General features: G+C 64.0%; 2 protein-coding genes across 10 annotated transcripts; one reads left to right on the forward strand and one right to left on the reverse strand.

Annotated features, from left to right (window-relative positions):
- Window positions 1–1,628: 1,628 nt before the first annotated feature.
- ALG12 (ALG12 alpha-1,6-mannosyltransferase) lies at window positions 1,629–13,022 on the reverse strand. 6 transcript variants are annotated; one of them, XM_043563015.1, is made up of 11 exons: window positions 11,267–11,325; window positions 10,347–10,368; window positions 7,601–7,825; window positions 7,397–7,529; window positions 5,725–5,898; window positions 4,882–5,076; window positions 4,449–4,552; window positions 3,650–3,873; window positions 2,495–2,664; window positions 2,322–2,397; window positions 1,629–2,196 (listed from the first exon to the last, which is right to left on the reverse strand). In XM_043563015.1, exons 3-11 carry the CDS (start codon window positions 7,766–7,768, stop codon window positions 1,959–1,961), a joined length of 1,482 nt encoding a protein of 493 aa, XP_043418950.1. In that variant the 5' UTR covers window positions 7,769–7,825; window positions 10,347–10,368; window positions 11,267–11,325; the 3' UTR covers window positions 1,629–1,958. The 6 variants fall into 6 exon arrangements, with proteins under 6 accessions (XP_043418950.1, XP_043418954.1, XP_043418949.1 ...); XM_043563019.1 differs by lacking the exons at window positions 10,347–10,368; window positions 11,267–11,325 and adding an exon at window positions 12,912–13,022; XM_043563014.1 differs by lacking the exon at window positions 10,347–10,368 and having other exon boundaries at window positions 11,267–11,362.
- Window positions 11,639–20,684, forward strand: CRELD2 (cysteine rich with EGF like domains 2). 4 transcript variants are annotated; one of them, XM_043563024.1, is made up of 10 exons: window positions 11,644–11,911; window positions 12,434–12,516; window positions 13,054–13,164; window positions 13,640–13,731; window positions 14,636–14,812; window positions 15,638–15,733; window positions 17,108–17,191; window positions 18,523–18,618; window positions 19,200–19,346; window positions 20,421–20,684. In XM_043563024.1, exons 1-10 carry the CDS (start codon window positions 11,780–11,782, stop codon window positions 20,456–20,458), a joined length of 1,056 nt encoding a protein of 351 aa, XP_043418959.1. In that variant the 5' UTR covers window positions 11,644–11,779; the 3' UTR covers window positions 20,459–20,684. The 4 variants fall into 4 exon arrangements, with proteins under 4 accessions (XP_043418957.1, XP_043418958.1, XP_043418956.1 ...); XM_043563022.1 differs by lacking the exons at window positions 19,200–19,346; window positions 20,421–20,684 and adding an exon at window positions 18,901–19,193 and having other exon boundaries at window positions 11,639–11,911; XM_043563021.1 differs by lacking the exon at window positions 20,421–20,684 and having other exon boundaries at window positions 11,642–11,911; window positions 19,200–20,145.
- The last annotated feature ends 3,112 nt before the right edge of the window (window positions 20,685–23,796 follow it).

Below are 23,796 nucleotides of genomic sequence, written 5' to 3' on the forward strand. Positions count from 1 at the left end.
ATGAAGCACTACGTGGCTCCAAGAGGGAGTCGTCCCCGAGTAGAAGAAGAGTGCTTTCCAGAAGAAACAACGTGCAGTCAGCACACAGGCATCTTCACAAAAAGGACAAACCAGAAAACTGACGCTAGTTGCAAAAACGTGGAGGAGGGACAGGAGGGAGCCGTGTCCCTGAGCGTGCCTTTGGGGAGAGTCCAGACTTCTGGAAGCGCGATCACGTTCTACCAATAAGGAGGGTGGGAAGTCAGATCCCGAGACTGAAAGCAAACGGAAAGACGACAGCCCAATCGTATCTTAAATGAAAACCACCACAGTGAAGCAGGAGGGTTCGTCCGAGGACCGTGCACACCCGGTATTTGACCACGAACCTGAAGCCACTGGGGACAGAATTCTCACCGTGGAGGGCAGATGTAGATACAGACAAGGCAGGCAAACGAGCCCACGGAGGTGGAACTGGAGGTGTCGGCATGGCGCCGCGGTCTCTCAAAAGCGCACATAGGTGTGTGCGTGTGGGTGTGCCCGTCCTCCCTCGCTGTCCACAGACACGGCCTAAAAACAGACATCTTGAAAGCAACACGCAGGTTTTGCCCCCAGGCCTGTCTGCACGACCATTCCCCAAGAGGAGACAGGGCCCCTCGGACAAATGGCTGATTTCTGGGCTGGGACAGAGGGACCCGAGAGCCTTGTGCCGGAAAGTAGGGAGGCAATGACACGTCACAACATGACAGCTCCCCGTGCGACCCCGGCACAGCGTGAGGCCCGGCAGCGATCCGCGGATGCATGCTGATAACCGATGACACATATCTGAGCCCTGACCAATTATAAATGAGTGATAAATGCCGGTAATACGTACATAATAAACGCTGGGACAATCAGACCAAAGGGGAAAGGCGGGAGCTGGCTCGCGTAGAGTGTCGGGCACCAGCCGGAGGCGGGAGGTGCTGCAAAGGCCAGCCTCCTCAGGGATCGTCGGACGACATCGAGTCGGGGAGAGGCTGGAGCAGGTGCGCCCAGCGGACACGTCTGTGCCCACACTGCCTGTCGGCTGCGGTGGAGACCCAGCGGCCACAGGGGGAGAGGCGGTCGCCTCCCTCCTAGGACACGCGGAGGTGCTCCATGCCGAGAGCTACTCTCTCGAGTGGCTCGGAAAAGGCGGCCTTTCTTTATGCACGTGAGCACGTGTGTGTGTGTGTGGCACGAGTGCATGTGGTAGGGCGCACGTGACGTGTGCGCGTGTGCGGCATGAGCACACGGTGTGCGCGTGCGTGCAGTATGAGTACATGTGGTGTGTGTGTGCACGGTGTGTGTACACACGTGGTACGTGTGTGGTATGAGTGACGCGGATGAAGTGTGAGCACACGTGGTGTGATGTGTGCCTGTGCGTGGTAGGAGTGCACGTGGTGAGTGTGCACGGTACGCGTGTGCACTTGGCATGAGCACACGCGGTGTGTGCGTGTGTGTGCAGCGCACCCGTCTCCCTGCATCGTCTTCGGCGTCTGGTGGCGTCAGATGTGTTTTGGGTCCTGAATAAATTCTCGGGCGATGAAGCGTAAAGATGCCGAAGTTACCACATAAAACACAACCCACGCGGAGGCAGTCTCTAGAAATACCACGTATCGTTAGATCTCTAATAAGGAAACATTCAAATTTTTATTCTCCGTCCTCTTTAAATTCCCACAATTTCACGTGAGCTGCCACGCCATGGCGTGCCCGTGCCCACGAAGGATTCTCCCTGCGGCTCGGGGCGTGGGCGGGGGCCGCCGTCCAGCGGTGCTGCCTCGACACCAAGTCTCACACGAGCTCCCCCGAAGGGGCGCTTTTTCAGGTGCTCCGAGAGGCCCCCGGGTGAGGCCCGCAGTCCCCGCTGGCCGTGCTCGGTCTGGGCTGGCCGTGGAGGACCCCGGCCTGTTCCCTGAGGCGTACGTCCGGGGCACGTCCCCGGTTCGGCTCTTCGTATCGTCTCATTTGCCAGGATGCCGGCGGAGCCTCTCGAGGAGCACCAGCTTTGTCTGCAGGTTGACGTCAAACGGAGGCAGTCGGGTCAGGTTCAGACTCACCCCGGTGGTGCCCGCGATGCTGGCCAGGACCCGGTGCGTGTCCCTGTAGAGGGCCAGCTGCGCAGGGGCCGCCTCCACGAGGAGGTGCGTGTAGGCCAGCATACGCCCCGACCCAGGCTGCACATCTTCCTTTTTCTCGTACCTGCGAGGGAAGAGCGTGACCGTGCACCTGTGGCCCCACGCCAGTGCCCGGATGCCCCCAGGGAGCCCCCACGTGGCCTCTGCGAGGAGCGCCACCGCCCGCAGTCACAACTGGCGGGAACGTACCTCCAGGCGCTGTTGACTTCTAGAAACCGAGACACACCGGTCTGTGCGGCGGCCACGTCGATGTGCACGACGACGTCTGTGGACAACCACGCGTGTTCAGTCAGCATGGCGAGCTGGGGTCCCCTGCCCCCCGCCAGAGCCGCAGCTGGCCCAGCTCGGCCCCAAGCACCCACCTGTCCCGGGGGCCACCAGCTCGTGCAGCCGCTGCATCGCGACGCCGCCAGGATAGTTGAAGTGGGACACGTACAGGGCCGTGGCCGAGTACATGGCGTTCACCACCAGGTGTCCTACCACAAGGGCGGAACCCACTTTATACAGCCAAGACTTCCTGTAGTTGTTCAGCCTGGAAAGAGCACGTCTCACGGAAAGGCTTGCTCTCCCCCAGCAACACCAGCCGGTGGAGTCTGCGGCCTCATTTCAAGAACTGAACCCCCTTCCCGCACAGTCACGGACTCCTGAACGGTCTGTCCATGGTTCGCCCCAGCTTCGCTAACCTGAGACGCCCAGATTTTCCATGAACGGAGTCCTCCTCCCTCCCGTCCCAGCCCTCGAGGTGGAATCCGCCCGCCGCTCTGAGCAGCTCCCCCTGTGGCCTCGGGCCGGGTGCACGTCCCTCCAGCACCACGCCTGCCACTGAACCCAGATGGAGCCCGAGGCTGAGGCTCACGGCCCGGAGCAGAGCGGGCACAAGGCGCTTCCTGCCCTTCACGGGCGTTGGTTCTTTGGGAGCACGGCCTACTCCTGGCTCCCGGCTCCTGCAGGGGCCGTGCGGCGGGGCCTCCTCTCCCGGCCACACCCTCTGCGCCCTCGGCCCGGCCGAGCGGCCGCGTCACTCCTGTTCCTACCATGGCAGTGACCGCCTTGCTCCAGGGAAGGGCAGCCCCGCTCGACCAACCTGCCTTATCCCGGACGCCCTGCTCGGGGCACCTTCGTTCTGTCGCCGGGCCATCCCCCTCCCTCGGAAACCGCCACACCACCTTGTGCCCCACAAGGCCCCGTGGGTCGAGCGCTTCCCTGACCCTTCCCCCGTCATCCGCCCTGCCGCTCTCTGCTCGGTGGGGCCCGGCCCTTCAGCGAAGTCAGCCCTGGAGACCATCCGCCCGGCCGAAGCCCGCTTGGCCACCCCGTGCAGGGGCCGCTCCGGGCACGTCCTCCCCCAAGTGACCGAGACCGAGCGCGGACACCGGCCCGACTGACCACAGCCCCACCGACACGGTGGGTGGGAGGCCAGCCCGTCCCAACCCCGGGCCCTCCTCCTTCAACACCTCCCCACGTGACAGCGGGCGCGTGCGGCGCGGCTGCGGAAGCGGGGGCGGCGGGACGCTCACAGGCAGGCGCAGCCCCTGGCGGCCACGATGTTGAGCACAGGGAAGGAGTAGATGATGAACCGCAGCTCCTTGTGCGGCAGCAGCGAGTACAGGGCCACGAAGCCCAGCGAGGGCAGCAGCAGCGCCAGGGCCCGCCTGTCCGCGGCGCCCAGCGGCACGAACAGCAGGCTGCAGCCCAGGCCGCGGGGCAGGGCCGAGTAGAAATACCACAGCAGCGGCGAGGTCTGCGGGGGCAGGGTCAAGGAGCCACACGCCAGCGAGCCACGGCCGACAGGCGCTCCTGCCCACGGCACCTGGGACCCCCCCCCCCCCCCCGCCACCTGTCCCTCCCCCTGGCTGCAGAACAGCTCGTGCCGGTGGGACGGGTGCGCCGGGGACTCGCGCGCTGTACTTCCCGCCCATATGTACGCTGTCGGGTTCCGCAGCAAAACGCTACGGGCTCCTGCTAAAGACCGTCCCGAAGGCTAAAGGGGAAATGGCGCCCAACAGCAGGGCGGTGTCTCGGCAGGTGCGGCTGCCTGGGTGAGGCCGGGGGAGGAGGGGGGGAGGGGGAGGGGGGAGGAGGGGGAGGGAGGGGGAGGGGGGAGGAGGGGGAGGGAGGGGGAGGGGGGAGGAGGGGGAGGGAGGGGGAGGGAGGGGGGACGGAGGGGGGAGGGGGAGGAGGGGGGGTGGAGGGGGGAGGGGGAGGAGGGGGGACGGAGGGGGAAAGGGAGGGGGAGGGAGGGGGGAGAGGAGGGGAGGGGGGACGACCGCCCCGCCCCACCCTGCAGGCTGCCCCGCAGACACACGGGAAGGATACTCCCCAGTTGGAACTTTTGTTCAGGATGGTGTTGTACCAAAGCACCTTTCCCTCCGGCCACACGAGACTTCGCCAGAAACAGGAGTCCACGGCGACGGTCAGTCCTGGTAAGATAAAGGAGTCCCTCAGGAAAGAACACGGCCACCTGAGCCACTCGGACGTCGCCGCTGCGGCGTGAACAGCAGCCCCAGAGCCCCAGGTCGCAGGTCAACGTCCCGTGAAGCAGCCGCGTCGGCCACGAGCCCCCTGCTCCAGAGGGGGATGGCGCGTCGGGACCTCGGCTCCCCCGACGGGGCCAGCCGCCCCTCCCGGCCAGGACGAGGGCGGCCCGCGGATGGAGGCGCTAAGACATTTTCTCTCTGCTGGACGTGAAGGCCAGCTCTCCCGAGAGCCCCGCTTTCAGTCACAGCAGCCCGCGGCGGCTCCCACTCACCTAAGCAGAGAGCCCCGGCCGGCAGGGCGCAGCGCAAGGCCCGCGCCACCGTCACCCTCCGCGAGCGCAACAGCAGCAGCAGCACGAGGCCCAGGAACAGGCTCAGCTCCGCCCGGAACACCAGGATGGCGAACGCCGAGAGCCGGATGAAGCGGGCCCACTTCAGCTGCAGCCAGGCCGTGAGGGCGGGCAGGACTGCAAGACACGGGGTGCCCGAAGCAGGCCGACTTGCTTCCTCCCGGCAAAAGCCACGCAGAACCCGCCAGAGGACGGCACACGCCGCTCAGACCCAGATCTGCTGACACGGGGCCGGCCACGGCTCCTGCGCCACGGCGCCACCACACAGCCTGGGGCCGCTTCTCAGGCCTGACGGCACCTGGCCCCCGCGTGCCCTGAAACCCCCCAGGCTCCACGCGCCCAGCGCCTCCCCTCCTCTCCTGCGCACCCGGGCCTGAGGCGTGTCCCGCTGGCCCCCCGCGGGGTTCATTCGGACGGGAACCCTGCCTGCCACCTTCCCCGGGCACGCGGACGTCCGGGCCACGCCCGGCCCCGATCGGCACAGACCCCCCCCCCAACCCATGCCATCCACGGCCCCCCCTCCTACCCACACTTGGCCTCCCCCCGTCTGCCTGGGTCACCCCCAGGACGCTCGGACAGAGCTGTCCACAGGCCAGGGAGACCCTCGCAGGCGGCCCCGGCCACGTGCGGGGAAGCGTGCCTCCATCCGGCACCAAGAAGAGGCCCCCTCTTCCCCTCGCCGGGCATTTCTGACCCTGACCCTCGCCGGGCCGGTACGCCCCGCCCTGTGGTGCCCAGCGAGAGTGCGGCTCGGCAAGCGCCTACCCACGGACAGGGCCAGCACGTTGGGGAGCGTCCGGGTGCAGTAGAACATCAGGTGGAACTGTGTGGCCGTCACCCAGCAGAACATGGTGGCCACCGTGGCCCCAAACTGCCGCCTCACTTCTTTTTGTAAAGTCCAGAGTCCCGAGATCACGCCGAGTCCCAGGACGGCTCTGACTAAACAAAGAGGGCACCGTGAGTGACCCACAGCGTGCAGGACGCCGGCAAAGCAGGTCTCCGCCAGTGCCGCTCGCAGTGCAAGTTGACGACCAAGTAGCAGTGAGACCACCTCGAAAGAGGGGACCCTGAAGCTTTGCCGGGACCATGCGGCCCGGGGAGGGGGCTCAGGGGGACACGGCCACCGGGCGTCTGCAGGACCGTGTGACAGGCGTGGCATCATCAGCACAGCCCACACCACAGGGACAGGATGTGTCCAGGGCCACCCTTCCCCAGGCGGGGAGACTGTCCGGGGCTCCCCGACACCCCCGAACCAGCACAGCCTGTGCAGCCGCCCCCCGTGGCGGCGGATTTCCATTTCCTAATCTGTTCTCTCAGGAAGCAGGCCTGCTTCTCCCCCGGGGATCTGTGTCTTTAACGTCCTGCCCGTGAGGCCGACAAACTAGCTGGAGAGCGTGTCTGACTTAGCGGGGAAGATCCAAATATCTGGGTGCAGCCACGATAAAAATTCACCAAAATGGGGCGCCTGGGTGGCTCAGTCAGTGGAGCATCCGACTTCAGCTCAGGTCATGATCTCACAGGTTGTGGGTTCGAGCCCCGCGTCGGGCTGTGTGCTGACAGCTCGGACCCTGGAGCCTGCTTCTGATTCTGTGTCTCCCTCTCTCTCTGCCCCTCCCCAACTTGCGCTCTCTGTCTAAAAAAATTTTCCTTAAAATAAATTTTTAAAAATTCACCGAAATGGAAAACTGGTGACTATCGACCAAAAATGACACTTCAGAGAGAGATACACAGAATGTTCTGAATTTGGTTTTAAAAAATACATGGGGGGCGCCTGGGTGGTGCAGTCGGTTGAGCGTCCAACTTCAGCCAGGTCACGATCTCGCGGTCCTGAGTTCGAGCCCCGCGTCAGGCTCTGGGCTGATGGCTCGGAGCCTGGAGCCTGTTTCCGATTCTGTGTCTCCCTCTCTCTCTGCCCCTCCCCCGTTCATGCTCTGTCTCTCTCTGTCCCAAAAATAAATAAAAAACGTTGGAAAAAAAAAAATTAAAAAAAAATAAAAATACATGGGCACACAGCCCCAGAACGCTTTGCACAAAGCCCTGTGGACGGTGGCCTCCAGGTGGGGGAAGTGAGGCCTCCAATGCAGGCGCCGTACCGCCTGGGTGGACGGCTCTCCAGGTGTGGCCGCCGGCCCCTCTGCGGCCACCTCCAGAGGTGCATCTCGCCTGCTTCCCCTCCGGCCACCGCGGCCGGGGCAGGGCCGGCTGGCACCCTCACCTCATGGTCTCGGGAACAGGTGGACAGGTGCCCAGTTACCTGTCCCGGGTCACGGCCCAGAAAGGGCTGACTTTGGGCCTCCACCCGAGCTCTGGACCACCGCACGAAGCAGCCTGGGTTCTGACGGAAGGACGGCCCAGAAGGCGGGGGGCCTCAGCCCGGCCGACCGAAGCCCTGACTTCGCACGGCTCCTCACCTGTCCTCGTCCGGACTCCCCCTTACCTACTAGCTGAGAATAGAACTTGGGCGCTTGCAGCAGGGACAGCACACAGACCGCAGGGCTGGACAGCACCGCCACGGCCAGCGGCCCGAGGAACGTCCTGGGGACCACGCCGGGGAACTCGAGGTGGTCATACTGCAGGGAGAAGAGGGGTGTCAGCGGACGTCTCGCAGGGGTGCCGCACGGCCCGGGACGCGGGCGCTCACCTTGTCCACGTCCAGCCGGTGGTAGAGCAGGTCGTGCACGGCCTGCAGACTAAAGCTCTCCTCCACTTTGGAGTAGGGGCAGGTGAAGAGGTGGATGGCGCCCACGGCCGCCAGCAGCCCCAGCAGCCAGCGCTGCCGGCCTGGGCCCGACGGCCTCTTCCCCGCCATGGCGATGTCCCGCTTCACGTGCCTTCAGCGACCATCAACGCTGCTGCCCTGTGAGCACTGGGACAAAACGAAAATGCAGATCGCTGAGTTTCCACAGTCACACGTGAGTTAACACCCGGGGGATCCAGGTGAAGGGGGAGTGTGAACTCTTTGAACTACTGCTGTAACTTCTGTAGATCAGAAGGCCTCCAACTAGAGAATTCAAGGAAAAATCACGCCTGAGCGCCTTTCACATTTTTTTAAAAGCAAGCTTCACACCGAGCGCGGAGCCCCACGCGGGGCGTGAACTCGTGACCCTGACTGAGATCAAGACCTGAGCTGAGATCAAGAGTCGGACACAGCCTGAGCCACCCAGGCGCCCCTTCCACACTTTAACCGGCTGGCTCAGGCTTCAAGCCGTGTATTTTTCCAGGAAGACTTTATTTGCAGAACTGAGTCAGTCCTCCACGTGGCCGGGCCCCGGGCTGACCCAGCCTCTGGAGGGCAGCGGGACGGCCCCTGCAGTTGAGAGGCTCAACTCTGGCGGGACAGTAGGGCCCCACGGTACGGGCTGAGAGACCCCGGGACAGGCAGCTGTAGGATGGGAGGGATGCGTCTGGGGGATGACAGAGGGGCACCCACAGGAGGGCAGGAGGTGGCACACAGGGCCAGGACAGCCCACGAAGCCCCCGCAGTCCAGGTACAACCGGACAGGAGCTGTGGACGCCTGCCCGCCGGAAGCCGTGTGGAGCCCCTGAGAGGCACCACGCCGGTCACGAACGTGAACATGCAGATGACAAAGAGCATGAGTGTGTCCCTGAGGTGTTCAGACAGATGTGTCTACAGTGGATCCCCGAATCACCCAAATACAGCAGGACGATTTGGGGAAGAGCCTACAGCACAAAGCTTCCCGGGAGACACCTAGACTGTCCCGCTTGTGCGGGGGGAAGATGGCAAATTCTTCTTCGTGTTTCTGGCTACTCTTAAAACAGGTTTGATTTTATTTGATCAGAACCAGAAAGGCCAGAAGAGAAAGGACAGAGTGCTTACTTTTTGCTAAAACTACTTTTTTTTAATTTATTTTTTCATTTGAGAGAGAAAGAGGGAGAACACGTGTGCACACACGCATGCAGGGTAGAGGCAGAGGGAGGGGGAGGGAGAGGGAGAGAATCCCAAGCAGGCTCCACACCAAACGTGGAGCCCAACACGGGGCTCGATCTCAGGAACCATGAGCAGAAACTGTCAACGCTTAACCGACTGAGCTACCCTACCGAGGCCCCCCTGAAACTACCTTGTGATTAGAGAGAGATTTCGGAAGTCTATAGTCTCCAGGAGCGCCTGGGTGGCTCGGTCGATTAAGGGTCTGACTTCAGCTCAGCTCATGATCTCACGATTCGTGGGTTTGAGCTCTGAGCTGTCAGCACAGAGCCCGGACCCTGCTTCGGATTCTACGTCTCCCTCTCTGCCCTTCCCCTGCTCACTCTCTGTCTCTGTCTCTCAAAATAAAGAAACAATTTTTAAAAATTAAAAAAAAAAGAAGTCTGTAGTCTCCAAAGATGGCAACTGGGGGGGAACCAACAAGGGAAGGACAATCCGTGGAATGGAAGGAGCAGGAATCCTGCCTGATGTGGCAATGCCGGCGGTGGTGAGGTGGGGCCAGGAAGGGGGGAAAGGGGCTTTAATAATTAAGAACGACCAAAGTAGCAGTTCCCTTAAAAGTAACCCAACTTTTTCTCTTCCCAGATATAAAAACCATGGATGAACAAGGGTGTTATAATTTGTCTCCTTCTTTCTTTAAACTTTTTTTAAATGTTTATTTACTTTTAACAGAGACAGAGCATGAGCAGGGGAGGGGACAGAGAGAGAGAGAGAGGGAGACGCAGAATCCAGAGAAGACTCCAGGCTCTGAGCTGTCAGCACAGCGAGGCTCAAACCCACGAACCGAGAGATCATGACCTACGTTGAAGCCAGATGCTCAACCGACTGAGCCACCCAGGCGCCCCAATTTGTCTCCCTCTTTCTAAAGTGTAAGCTCCTTGATGGGATTTCTCTGGTCCACCCCCCACCCCCCGCCCCCGCCCCCAGAACCCTCAGCAAGGATGGACTCTGGTCATCACAGGAGCCCACATGTGAATGAAACATGTGGCTGACTGTCTCCCTGCTGGGCTCATGTCCTGGGGGCAGGGCCTGCGTGGCTGATTCACGGTTCTAGCAGCAGAGCCTGGCGCACAGTAGATGCTCAACAAACTACTTGGAGAAGAAATTCGGTAAAACTCTTCAACGTGGGTCTCATCATGCCAGCTTACGTTTTCATTAAAAGTACATTATCGCTGGGGCACCTGGGTGGCTCAGCCGGTTAAGCATCTGACTCTTGATTTCGGCTCAGGTCATGATCTCACGGCTCCAGAGTTCGAGCCCCGAGCGGGGCTCTGTCTGTGCTGACAGTGTGAGCCCGCTTGGGATTCTCTCTCTCCCTCTCTGCCCCTCCCCTGCTCATGCGTGCTCTCTCTCCACATTTAAAAAAAAAAAAAAAAAAAAAAAAAAAACAGCATTAACGTTTTAATTTCCAGTAAAGCCAAGGAGACCACAGAATATTCACACACTATTCTCTGTTCCTCTTACTGGTATGGAAAAAAAAAAAAAAAAAAAGGTTAAAGAAACAGAAAGCATTTACACACCAAGCTGTGCAAACGGCTGCAGGAGAAATGCTGCTTGGCGGGAACCTGACTCCGGCTCACAGCGGCCCCAGGTCAGCTAAGAACCCGCCTGCCCCGCAGACCCCCTGTGTGGGGGGCCCAGAGCACGCTCCCCTGCAGGGAACCCCACACTGTCCTCTCACAAGCTGTGAGGGGCACACGAGTGTGCGGGACTCCGGGCTCCCTCGCCACAGGGGCGTCTCAGCCCCAGGACTGTGTGTTCTCTGCTGAGGACCGACCACGGGCAGAAGCAGCAGGTGCGCCCCTGATCCCGGAGGACGCCGGCACTGCCGAGGCCGGGCCGGGACGCTGGCCGGGCCAGGACGGGCGGGCGGGCAGCGGGCACAGAAGCCGGGCGGAGGGCGTGAGCGCATGTCCGGCCGCGCGGGTCAGCCCGGGCGCGCACAGGTGGACAGGCCCGGCTCGTCTCCGCTGAGGAGGCGACCCGTGAAGGCCGTCCGGCCCCTGCCACTGCGGGCGCTGAGGGCTCCGCTCACCCTGGGCACACAAGCGGCCCGGTGCACCGCAGACCAGTAGCCACCCTGTGCGCGTCCTCCTCCGGCGCTTCGTCGCTGGCACCCAGATCGCGCTCGTCTCAGTTCTATTTCCACCTCGGTTCCCGAGCCAGCGGCCTCGGGCAGGCAGGGAAACGCGGGACCTGGGCCCCAGGACGCTGTCCCCAGGCTCCCGGCGAGGAGCACCGGCGCTGAGGACGGAGGAGCGCGACGCGAGCGCCGGTTCGGGGTCCCCGCCGCCCGCACCGAGAACCTGCCCTCGCCCGCCGCCCGTCCCGAGAGCCCCGGCCGCGGTACCGCGCGCTGACCTCGCCTGCCGTCGGCGGCGTCCCTCGATGCGCGGCGCCCTAAGCAGCCCGCGGCCGGAAGCGGGGTGGCGGAAGCGGAGGACGGACGCGAAGCCCTTGCCCAAACCTAACATGGCCACCAAAACCTCGCTACCACCGCAGCGGGACGCCCTCCCTGCCCGGAGTAAAGATGGCCGCCGCGGCCGGTGCGCGCGAGGGGCAGGCTCCGATTTCCACGCCCCCGTCCCCACCCCCTCCCCGCTGGACGCTGACCCGGGGTCTTCTTATTGGTCGCTTCTCGTGGCGAGCCCGGATTGGGCCACATGGGGACGGGGTGGGTCCCTCCGACCAATAGCGGCGCGAGGGCTGGCGCGGGGCGGGATCCCGCCCGGCACCGTCAAGTAGCCCCGGGAACGGCCGGCACCGCGGAGCGGTGGGCGGCCGCAGAGGCCGAGCGCTGCGCCGGTTCCCGCCGGACCTCGGCCAGTGCCCGCGCGGCCGCGTCCTGCGCAACGCTGCCCGCCTCGGCCCGCCATGCGCCCCCCTACCCCGGCCGCGCTGGGGCTGCTGCTGCTGCTTGTGCTGCTGCCGCCGCCGCCTGGTGAGACCGCCAAGAAGGCGACGCCCTGCAAGCGCTGCCGGGAGCTGGTGGACAAGTTCAACCAGGTGGGCCGGTCACCCCACGCAGACGCGGGGTCGGGGTCGGGGTCGGGACCGGCCTTGGGGGGCGGCGGGGCCGGGGTCGTCCCGCGATGGACCGGGGTCCTGGACCCAGGGTAAGCCTGCGGTGGATCGGGGTCGGCCCACAACGGTCGAGGGTCACCCCGAGATGGGCCGGAGTCACTCCACCATGGACCTGAGGTCAACCCACAACGGACGAGGATCAAGGATCCAGGGTAACCCCTCCGTGGGCCGGGGTCACCCTGAGTGGGCCGGAGTCACTCCACCATCGACCTGAGGTCACCCCACAAGGGACCAGGGTCAGGGACCCAGGGTAGCCCAGAGATGGGCCAGAGTCAGTCCTGACACGGACATCACCCTCGTGATGGACCCAGGATCACCCACGCAATGAATGGCGGCGACCTGTCAGGGGGCTTGGGAAGTCACCATGACGGACTAGGGTTGCTCTCACAACGGACGTGGGTGGGGGCAGCGGCACTGAGCCCCGTCTCCACCGTGTCCCCGCAGGGAATGGTGGACACCGCAAAGAAGAACTTTGGCGGCGGGAACACGGCTTGGGAGGAAAAGGCGCTATCCAAGTATGAATTCAGGTGGGTGCCACCACCCCTGCTCTGGGCAGCCCAGCTTCGGTACTTGACATGTTCCTGTGAACGTTGTCACCCGCGTTGATGACAGATACATGGAAGGGTCCCTCCCATAGCGTCACCTGTCTGCTGGCCCCTACGTGGCCTTTTGGCTTCCACACTTATCCCCGTATCCAGTCCGCACACAGTGGACTGGGTGGTCTCTTAACGATGCACCCTGGACGGTGAGTCCCCCCACGTGAAATGTCACTGGCTTCCCCTGCTGGTGGGGTTAGCCCTCTCTCCTCCACCCAGGACTCCAGGCCCTGCCCCCAACTTCAGAGGCTCCCCTGGTGGGCCCCACACCTGCCACACGACCACCTGTTCTCTGAGTTTCATTCATCACAGGGCACCCAGCCCACCTGATGTGTCTGCTGAGGGTCTTTTCCTACTGAAGTGCCACCGTCTTTCCCGCCTCGCGCCAAGTGGGGATGTCCTGTGGGATGGACACTGATACCTCGACTCGCCTTCTCACTCTGTGGTGCTGATGGGCTTGTGTTTCAGCGAGGTCCGGCTGCTGGAGATCATGGAGAGCCTGTGTGGCAGCAGTGACTTCGACTGTCACAGCATGCTGGAGGAGCATGAGGAACGCCTGGAGGCCTGGTGGCTGAGACTGTGAGCGTCCCACACCCCCTGCGCCCCCCACCCTGTTCCCCAGCCCCAGGGCCCCCCCATTCCCCCAGCCCTGCACCCCTACACCCAGTGCATCTCCCGCACCCCCCGCCCCGTTACCAGGCCCACCTCACGTGCCCCAGCCTGGCTCTCCAGCCCCCTCACCCCAACCCTGCTCTCCCTGGGTGTTCGTGGAAACACACGAGTGGCTTCTTACTTTTTAATTTATAATTTTGAGATAATTTCAGACCTCCAAGAGTTTCCACACGCTCGTCTTCTCTCTTGTCCGCACGTTAGCATCTCTTATTACCTTAACACGATAATCCCGGTGAGGTCCGTAACTGGAGAAGTCCTTCCCGCCCGCACTGGTGTTTCCCTGACGTTACGATACGCTGGAGCACACGTCGTCATAAACTATGATTTTGTGTTGAAGAAATCTGTCACGTGAGCTTTAACGAACGCGTTTTCGATTCCTCAGGAAGAAGGAGTATCCTGACTTATTTGAATGGTTTTGTGTGAAAACCCTGGAAGTTTGCTGTTCGCCAGGAACGTACGGGCCAGACTGCCTTGGTACGTTTTTCTCGGGGACTCTCAAGTGCCCCAGGTCATTGGCGGTGCCCGTGTGGTGATTCCCGGGCGGGCGGGAGCAGGGTCGGCAAAGGGACGGTCCATGCCACCTCCACCTGGCCCTGGGGCTGCTGTGTCGCTGCTGCCCTCACCCCAGGGACCTTCTCCTTTGGGCCGCACCGCTCTGAGCATCTGATCCCAACTGGGCTTCTAATTCAGTCTCTACAGACCTCCCATAGTCCACCCGTGGGCCAGTTTTAACCTGCCCGCATGGGCGCCGCCCCCTGAGTGCAAGGAGGTGGCTCTGTGGCTTGCGTGGCCCCCCGGCCCAGCTCTGCCCACGGAGGAGCAGAGACAAGTCTGGGGCGGGGAGGGACAGTCACATCTGTCGGGATGGATGCGTCGTGCCAGCCTTAAGTAGGGAAGCCACACTCTTACGTCAAGACATGGGCTTCGAAACCGAAGCCACCAAAGTCACTCACCTTGATCAGCTGGATCAAGTGGCACATTTTCCAAGTTCAGACTGTCTCCCTGGCCGCGGCCCCCTCCTGCCTACCTTTCCTCCCGTCCCGCTGCCACGGGGCTGCAGCGGGCCGATGTCACGGTCCCAAGCAGTCCTATTCGCTCCACGTGTGAGCATCCTTGTCCCCAGGTTTCAGGTGAGGCTGCCCAGAGCCCCCGGCTGGCTCCCGGGCAGTGACCCACATGCCCACAGGCCCCCAGGTCGCATGCAGGCTCCTGTAAATCCCAACCCCAGGCACTTGTTCTGGGGCTGAAGCGTGGCTTGGATTTTAGCGGGACTTCCAGAAAGCTACTTTGTGAGCAGGGGTGGGGGGCGTCCTCTGGGTGTGAGCCCAGCCCCCGCCCCGGGGCTGAGCTCTGAGCGGTGGGTCTGTGTCGCCCCCAGCGTGCCAGGGCGGGTCCCAGAGGCCCTGCAGCGGGAACGGGCACTGCAGCGGGGACGGCAGCAGGCAGGGGGACGGGTCCTGCCAGTGCCACCCTGGGTACCAGGGGGCCACGTGCACCGACTGCGTGGACGGCTACTTCAGCTCGCTGAGGAATGAGACGCACAGCATCTGCACAGGTACCGCAGCAGCGCGGGCGGCCAGGGCTTCAGCCCACGGTCCTCGGCGCGACAGACGCATCCCTTGGCTCTTACCCGCATCCCGGGAGCCCGGGGGGCACGCAGGAGCCACGGGAAGGGAAGGAGGAGGATGGGCCGCGGTGCTCTTGCCTCCCAGCCCTAAACAGCCCCCGGGAGGGAAGTGAGTCCCGTTCTCCCGACATCCTCTGGAGAAGGAGGGGAGGGTGGACGGTGTGTCACAGCCATGCTCATCGGGCTCCTGGTGACCTGCTGCCTTTAGTGTCCCCTCGCGGGCTTGCCCTCCCTCTGCGGCTGTCGTCAGCGCGCGGTCACCGAGGCGGAGCGTCTGGAGTGAGCGAAGGCCACCCTGGGCCCCGGCCCGCGTTGCTGCAGGAGGTGGGGGGGGGGGGGGGCGCGCACGGGAACGGGGGGCTGAGGTCACGTGGCGGGACCTCCCGGCCCCAGGTCCCCTTGAGAGGACACACCGTCTCGGCTACCCCGGCATCGAGTGCGGGGGGCTCTCCTACCTGGGTCTTCAGAGGTGTCCTGGGCGCTCCGGGTGAGCGCTCAGGCCCTGAACTATTTCCCTGGAGTCGAGGAGAGAGCCCCCCGTTTGTTTTCTCCGGTCACGTCCGGATCACGAATCGCAAGAGTGGTTTTTTCTGTCGTTGACTGAGAGCCGCTTTCGGGGGTTTCTTCCTTATTTGTTTCTGGGTTTTGTTTTCGTTCCACTGCAGGTAAATTTCTGAGATGATCTCTGTGTCGGGCTTGTTACTCAGAGCGGGATTTACGCTTACTGGCGGCCGTCCCGCCTCTGCTTTCCAGCCTGTGACGAGTCGTGTAAGATGTGCACGGGTCCCACCAACAGAGACTGCGGCCAGTGCCAAGCGGGCTGGGTGCGGGAGGACGGCGCCTGCGTGGGTGAGGCTGAGGCTGCGCGGGCTCCTGGGGCCTGGCCTTCCCTCCTCCTTCCCTCATCCCCCTCCTCCTTCCCTCCTCTCTCCGTCCTCCCCCTCCCCCCTCTTCCCTCCCCCCTCCCTCCTCCTCCCTCTTCCCCTCCTCCCCCTCTTCCTTCCCTCCTCTCCCTCCTCCCCCTCCTCATCCTCCTCCCTCCCTCCTCCCTCCCTCTTCCCTCCCCCCTCCCTCCCCCTTCCCCTCCCCCTCCCCCTCCCCTTCCTCCCTCCCCCCTCCCCTTCCTCCCTCCCCCCTCCCCCTCCTCCCTCCCCCCTCTTCCCCCCTCCCCCTCCCCCTCCCCCTCCCCCTTCCCCCTCCCCTCCCCTCCCCCTCCTCCCCCCTCCCCCTCCCCCCTCTTCCCCTCCTCTCCCTCCTCATCCTCCTCCCCCTCCTCTTTCCCTCCACCCCCTCCTCCTGTTTTCCTTCCTCCTCTCTTTCTCCCCTTCTTTCTCTCTTCTTCTCCCTCCATCCTTTCCATCCTCTTTTCTCTCCCTCTTCCTCCTCCTCCCTCTCCTACCCCCCGACTCTTCCCCTCTCCTCCTTCCCTCTTCTCTTCTTCTCTCCTCCCCCTTCTCTCTCCTCCCCCTTCTCTTCTCCTCCAGCCCTCGTCCCCTTCCTCCCACTTCTCTCCCCCCTCCCTCCCTCCCTCCCTCCCTCTCCTTTCTCTAGGACCTGCTGGTGTGCGGCCACTGGCAGGGAAACTGAGGCACAGACCTCCCTTTGGCCTGGAGAGCCACACACAGGTGCTTCACAGCCACAGAGAGGAGGCATGCCTTCTGACACACACGCTCCAGACCTGAGGCCCCGGGCCTTGGCTCTCCCCACCCATCCCCTCCCCACCCAGCCTGGTAGCCACTGCCCGCTTTGCCTGTATCCTTTTTCTGAGCTGCAGCGGGCCCCGGAGCACTGGCTCCAAACCCAGCCCCGCAGAAGGCCCCGGGGAGGGTCTGGCAGTGGCCGAGGGGCTCTTCCCCGGGTCCGAATGCCGGCAGGCAGGTGGGAGGAGGGGCGGGTCGAGGACGGGGTGCCCTCCTCCCCTCATACGTCAGCTTTGGTTTTGCCCCTCAGTTAGGGGCGTCAGGCTTGTACCTGACGCCTCCAGTGGGAAGGGAGGGGCCCCGACACCGACCTGGAGCTCATCGGAGTCCACGCGGAAGCACAGAGTGCTCACGTGGTAGCCATTGGTCCCTCGCAGCGGCCCCTCCCCTGGGACCACTTAATGTCCCTGGTTGTCACCCCTGCACGTGGGAGGCCACCTCCCTGTCCGGCCCCAGCCCCAGGTTGCATCATCACGAAGGTGGTCCGGGCTCGGCCCCTCACGGCTGTGCCGCTGCCTTCCAGACGTGGACGAGTGCGCGGCCGAGACGCCTCCGTGCGGCGACCAGCAGTACTGCGAGAACGTCAACGGCTCGTTCGTGTGCGAAGGTGCCTGGGCATGGGCTCCTCCGGGGCGGGCACGCACCTCCTGGGCCCTGGGCCCTGGGCCCTGGCGATTCTCCCTTTTCAGGCGTTCACGTGACTTTCTTATGTTCTACCTACTTTAAGTTCTTTTTAACGTTTGTTTATTATTTTCGAGGGAGAAAGAGCATGAGTGGGGGAGGGGCAGAGAGAGAGGAAGACTCAGAATCCGAAGCAGGCTCCAGGCTCTGAGCTGTCAGCACAGAGCCCGACATGGGGCTCGAGCTCACGGACCGAGAGATCATGACCTGAGCCGAAGTCGGACGCTCAACCGACTGAGCCACCCAGGCGCCTCTCTACCTACTTTAGAAAGTTGAAGGTGACGGGCGCCTGGGTGGCTCAGTCGGTTAAGCGTCCAACTCTTGATTTCAGCTCAGGTTATGATCTCAGGGTGGTGAGACTGAGCCCCGCATCGGGCTCTGCACCGAGCGTGGAGCCTGCTTGGGATTTGTTCTCCCTCTCTCTCTGCCCCTCCCCCACACGCACGTCCCTATGCACGGGCTCCCGCGCGCTCTCTCTCTCTCTCTCTCTCTCTCTCTCTCCCAAAAAAAAAGTTTAAGGTGGCAACCCAAGTGATAGATATTTGTTACAGAAAATTCAAATGAGTTGAAAGTAATATTTAAAAGCCATCAATTCCACGGAGAGGGAGCCTCTGTTACTAGTCCTAATGTGCTCCCCAGCGTCTCCTTGCCTTTTTCACTCAACGAGGCCGTGACCGTCTTCGTCCGTCCTGTCACGCCGTGTACGTCACATACACGCGTGTGTGCGATTGCAGAGCACGTCCTGACTCCGCCAGTTTCTTCGACAATCTGTATCGCTGGCCGTTTGAGTCAGACCAGTTCTCCCGCAGTTACGCACTTTGAATTCCTTGGTAGATAAAGCTTTTCGTGTTGGTCACCGTTTTCTCGCACTGGTTCCAAACTGCTCTGGGGGTGTGCGTTGTAGGGCCACGCCGTCCCCGGGAGGCTGGGGGCCTCCCCACGTGCCGCGTGTGCCCCTCTCTGTGACGCGTGGGCCTCACCTGGGAAGGTTATTCGTACTGAGCTCCCAGCCGCCCGTCATGAGGAAGGCGGCCACCCCCGATACCGGCTCCAACAAGAGGGTGCAGAGGGTGCCTGTCCGTGGGCTTCCCGTGCACGGTCACTGAGTCTCCGCCCTGCCGCCTGAAGCCGTGCTTGGGGGTGGGGGTGGGGTGGGAGAGGCCGGAGCACCCGGGTTCCCACGTGGCGTGGCTCCAGACCCCGTGTGCCCACAGGACGGTGTCTGATGTTCTCATTGCCTTTCCCCCTTGTTTCTAGAATGTGATTCTACCTGTGTGGGCTGCACGGGGAAGGGTCCAGAACAGTGCAAAGAGTGCGTCCCGGGCTACACCAAGGAGAGCGGCCAGTGTGCAGGTCAGTGAGGTTGTGTCTGTGCTGGACTGGGATGGAGCGCTGCAGGGAGGCCACGATGTGACCGGTCCCGTGACGAGCTGGGGGGCGGGGGGCGCCGGCTCTGGCTCTTCTCCACAGACCCCGTTCCTCCAGCTTCAAGAGCATGTGACACGGGAGCAGCATACGCCTCCCCCCCCCCCACCATGTGCGTGGTGCTGGTGATCCTGTGGTCTGGGGTCCCGCACCCCACCCCCGTTTCCCCGTCAGCCAGGGGTGACCCGGCCCCCGTGGTCCCCTCCACAGCTGGGGCCGGCTGGAACCCACTTGGAAAAGGGCAGCGAATCCACCGACCTCGCTGGGCGAGCTTACGCCGGGCCTCCCGCCTCCTCGCCTGCGCCGTGCTTCTCTGCTTTCCGGCCGCGCGTGGCCTGACCCCCGACGCCTCTGTTAAACTCCGCCCTCTTCCTCTCTTCTCCAACGAGATGTTTCCGATCTTCGGCTCCCTGTGCGCGAGCGAGTTATGAGAATCTCGTGATCACGACGTGTGTCTGCCGAACAGAGGAATCCGTTACAGTGGTTACAGTGGGATGTCTTTACCGCAGACGTAGACGAGTGCTCGCTGGCGGAAAAAGTGTGCACGAGAGAAAGCGAGAACTGTTACAACACCCCTGGGAGCTACGTGTGCGTGTGTCCCGAGGGCTTCGAGGAGACGGAAACAGCCTGTGTGCGGACGCAGACCGCCGCGGACGGTGAGTGGCCTGGCTGCGGAGCCCGGGCAGGGACACCGGCCACCGGGCCACAGCCGCCGGCTCGGAAACACACAAAAAGTGGCCCCGGGAGGGTGATGGCTGGGCTTCCTGGAAGACAAGAGGGTGACGGTCCCCGTGGGGAGTCCCAGAGGTCATGCACAGACTGAGGTGTGGGCGGGAAGCAGAGTCAGTGACACCAGAATCAGCAGGCGGGCTGACGGCAGAGGAGCCACCGGACGGTCCCCACGTGGTCCATGCGCCAGCTTCCCGGAGGCCTGAGGCCAGGACCCGCTCTGAGCCTGTGGGCAGGGACCCTGGCCTCCTCCGGCTTCCGGTGGCTGTGCGTCTTGGATCCCCGGGGCTTACGGCCCCATCCCTCCAGTCTCTGCCCCTGTCCACGTGGCCTTCCCGTGGCCTGTGCGTGTCCACGCTTCCCTCTCCCCGTATGGACACCGGTGACTGGAGAAGGACCCGCCCCAGTGACCTCTCCTTACCTTGATCATCTGTGAAGAGCCCGTTTGCACACTAGGCCCAGCTGACAGCTCCTGGGGTTAGGAGGTCACCACGGCTCCCGGGGGATGTGGCTCTTCCCACGAGGCTCCTAGAAGTGCTGTGACAGCACGGAGTGGAAGGGACGCGTCTTCCCCAACGAGTAGGTTGTGCCGCAGAATCCAGGAGCCCCCGGCCCCGAGCGGGGTAAAGCCCAGCGAGCACACAGCCTCGTAGGACACCCCGAGCACCAAGGACAGGAGCGCACCAGACGCCAAAGGGAGCGAGGACACAGCAGAGGACGGGACAGCAGCCACACGCCACCTCTGCCTCGGCGTGGCCTCCCCGCCCACGCCCCTCCCCATCATCCGGGCCCCCGTCCTGCCCAGCTGATTCCGGAGCGCCTGGCCGCCCCCCCCCCCCCCGCTGTGGGGCCAGCGGGCCGCCGCGTCCGGGAGGAGCCAGCGCCACCCCGTCGGGACGTTTGTGCCCGCGCTCCGCCCCAGCCCCGTGAAAACCTTGCGGCCTCAGCCTCGGGGCCCTCGTGCGGGGATTTTACCAACTGATCTGTTTGTTTCCTGGCAGAAGACCCAACGCAGCCGCCCGCGCGGGAAGATCTGTGACGTGGGTCCGGAGCCGGAAGCCGGACCTGCCCTTTAAGTTATTGAGACTGACGCCCGGGGAAGGCGGCCCCCACACCCGCGCTCCTCCACGGACGGTCCAGGGCGAGCTGCTCCCCCTCAAACACTTGTGCCCATCTGGCATCTGGAAAAACCACAGTTCCTGCTTGTTCTTGAGCAGATTTGTATATTTTGCTACCGTTCTTTATAATAAAATTGACCATTGGAGGTAGTCAGGCACAGAACACGTGTGAGTTTGTCTCACTGCAAAGCACGAACGACTTGGGACGGAGTGAGCTCCGTCCGCCGTCGCTGTCCCCCCCGCTGGGGCTGGAAGGCACCCCTGACCGCCCCGCACAGAGAGGACACAGCCCTGCCCGCCCTGAGGCAGCCCGCTTCGGGCTTTCAGCACAACGGGATCGGGACAGCTGTGCCACCGACGGGCCCTCGGGCAGGCTACAGCCGGAGAGAAGCGTCCATCACAAGCCCCAGGGCCAGTTTCTCATCCTTGAATGAAGCAGCTGAGAGTGATACAGGCTGTGGCTCCACGGGGAGGCCTCCCAGGGCCCCCTCCCCCCCACCAGTCGGCACGGCCGCCCCAGGAACCCCCCACCCACGTGAACGCCCGGTTCCCCGAGCACCCTGCCTGCCCCACTGCTGTTACCCCCGCCCCACTGCCATCCACACGGGGGGTCACCCTGGGAGGCGGCCTCCTGTCTCCCGCTGTCCTGGCACCGAGGACCTCGGCATCCTCGCGACATCCTGTGGTACCTGCTCTGCGGGCCCAAGGTGGGCACCTCAGTGGCCACAGGGGACACCCCTGCCCCAAGTCTTGTCCCTGGTTCTCCCCGGGTCCCCGTGCCCTTCGGCTGGCCTCCCTTGCTCTGTTGCCATGTCTGTGCTGGGGGACAGGGAGCATTCCCTCCCCGGCCAAGCACCCCTGAAGTCCTAGAAGACAGGGCCGAGTTGACCGGGCAAGGCCAGCCTGCGGCTCTCGTCCAGGCCAGACCTGTTGGGGAGTTCACACGGGAGACAGCCCTGTCATCACGCTCTGGGGACCGAGCTGGAGGTCCAGGCAGTGGGAGCACGGTGGTGGGAGAGGTCACCACCAGACAGCTGATGGCCACATGAACTGGGAAGGGAGGACGCAGCCCTGTACTTGGGCGGCTTCCAGAGAACCCTGTGGGCTGGGGGCTTCGTGGAGGGAGGGAGGACAAACCTGAGAGCCAGGGGCTGGCAGAGCCCCGCACGGGTGGGGGCAAGGACGGGGAGGCCCAGAAGGGAGGCCCCCGGTGGGTGAGGGGCTCCCTCCACAGCTCGAGCCCCAGCAGAGGGCCAGGCCAGAGCAGGTGGGCATGTGGGACCCAGGCCAGGCCCGAGTAGCCAAAGCCACAGTCCACGTGGCTGGCATGGAATCGATCCCAGTTTCCAGTTGGAAGCCAGAGGGTCCTGAGTCTGCCTGGTGGGTCACCTGGGCAGCAGCCCACCCCTCCCAGGGTTCTGTGGACAGTGGCGCCCCCTCCCCGCCGCTGCACAGGTGACCTTGGTAGGTGTCTGAGGGGCTGTCTCCTGGCAGTGGGAAGGGCCAGGCCCTGCCGTTGTGGATGCTAAGACATCCCTGCAGCTGGCTCCCCACGTTGGCCCCCCGACGTCTGTGGAGTCCTCTGTGGGGTCTGAACCCTGCCCTTTGCCCCACCGAGGCCGCGCCCTGGACCCCCACCATGGCACTCGGCCCGGGCCGCTGGGGAGGGATAGGGCCAGCGTAGGCATCTCCGTGCCGACAGCAGCTGTGGCCACAGGCCCGGGGTGTGTGCCCCATTGACCCCCCTCTCGTCCCGCTCAGGGCCCCCAGCCTCTTCGCTGCCTCTCTCCCAGGGGGAGACTGGAAGCGCCAGGCTGACCTGGCTCCTGGAATCGCCGAGCGGGGTCCAGGTCAGGGCCTTCGTCCTGCTGGGGACACTGGGTCTGGCTCCTCTCTGCTCGGCTGTCACCCCTCAGAGTGGCCTCTTCCCCAAGCCACTTCCCTTCCCTGGCGGGGGGGCGGGGTTGTCTGCTCTGAGGCTGCGGTCTGGAGCCACTGGTCAAGCACCCCAGCCTCAGTCTCCTTGCCTGTGAAAGGAGCACGTCCCCAGACAAGGGACCTGGAGATGGAGGCGGAGGGCCCCACGCAGCCCCTGGTGTGTGTAGGGGGTGACTGGGGCGAGGCGTGGGCGGGCAGGGTGGACTTGAGCCCAGCAGCACCTTGCCAGGCCCAGCGTGGGGCTCAGGTGCAGGCAGGAGCCAGGTGCCAAGGTGCAGGGACGCAGGGGCTGCGAGCCTGAACGTCAGGGTCCCAGCCGGGTCTCCGGGTGACTGTGGAACCCCCCATCCCTGGTGGCGACCCCTGCCGAGGCCCTGCGGACCCCCCTCCGGCCCCAGGTCGGCCGCCGGAAAGGATAGCGAATGGACAGCGGAGACCCCTCCCTCAGACGGAGCCACCGCCGGGCTCGGCTGGTGGGGACGCGGCCAGCAGGTGGCGCTGCAGCACCACCCCGGGCTCCCCTGCCGCGACTGGAGCCTGGGCCGGAGGTGGGTGACCCTGAGGAGGGCTGAGGTCCCAGGGCAGGACATTCTGTGGGCAGTACCCCCCCCCCAGTCCCCTTCGCCGACGGAGATCAAACCTGTGGAAGAAACAGGGAGAAAGGAAGCCAAGCACGACACAGCCACCGTGACCCCGCGCTGTGGCCTCAGCGCCCGGCAGGGAGCCCAAACCGGATGACCCTCTGCTCCCTCTTCCCACCCTGGACGCCCCCTGTGGAGGGGCCTGCAGGGCAGCGACCCAGCCCACCCTTTGCCTCTGGGACACCTCCTCCGGCTTCAGGACCACCGTCAGGCAGCCTGCCTCCCCTGCTGGCCCCGGGCACGAGGGGCTCGGAGGACAGGTGTCCTCCTCTGGGGACACAGCACCGCATGCGGGTCCTGGCGTGGCTTCCAGCCCCGCAGGGCGTGGCCTGTATGTACCCTGTCAGGCCAGGAGCTTCCAGAAGTGTGGTGTGTGAGAGCCCCATGGTCACGGCCCACCCTGCCCCGGGGTCCCCCGGTCTGCTGTGTCGTTCCATGGGGTCCTGCACCACAGGGGCAAACGTTTGGTAAGCCAGTGTTCTCCACTGGGGGCCCCGGGGACATCGGTCACAACTGGGTGAGGGGGTGCTACTGGCTCAAGATGGGGGGGGCAGGAAGCCGTTCAGCACCCTCAGTGCCCAGGATGCCCCCACGGAGAACGCTCCTGCCCCACCGCCCACCTCGCTGGGGGGATGCCGACCTCAGGCCCGGGCCTCCGTCCCCGTGACGCTGACTAGGGG

This window comes from Prionailurus bengalensis, chromosome B4 (assembly GCF_016509475.1).
Source record: "Prionailurus bengalensis isolate Pbe53 chromosome B4, Fcat_Pben_1.1_paternal_pri, whole genome shotgun sequence".
Lineage (NCBI taxonomy): Eukaryota > Metazoa > Chordata > Mammalia > Carnivora > Felidae > Prionailurus > Prionailurus bengalensis.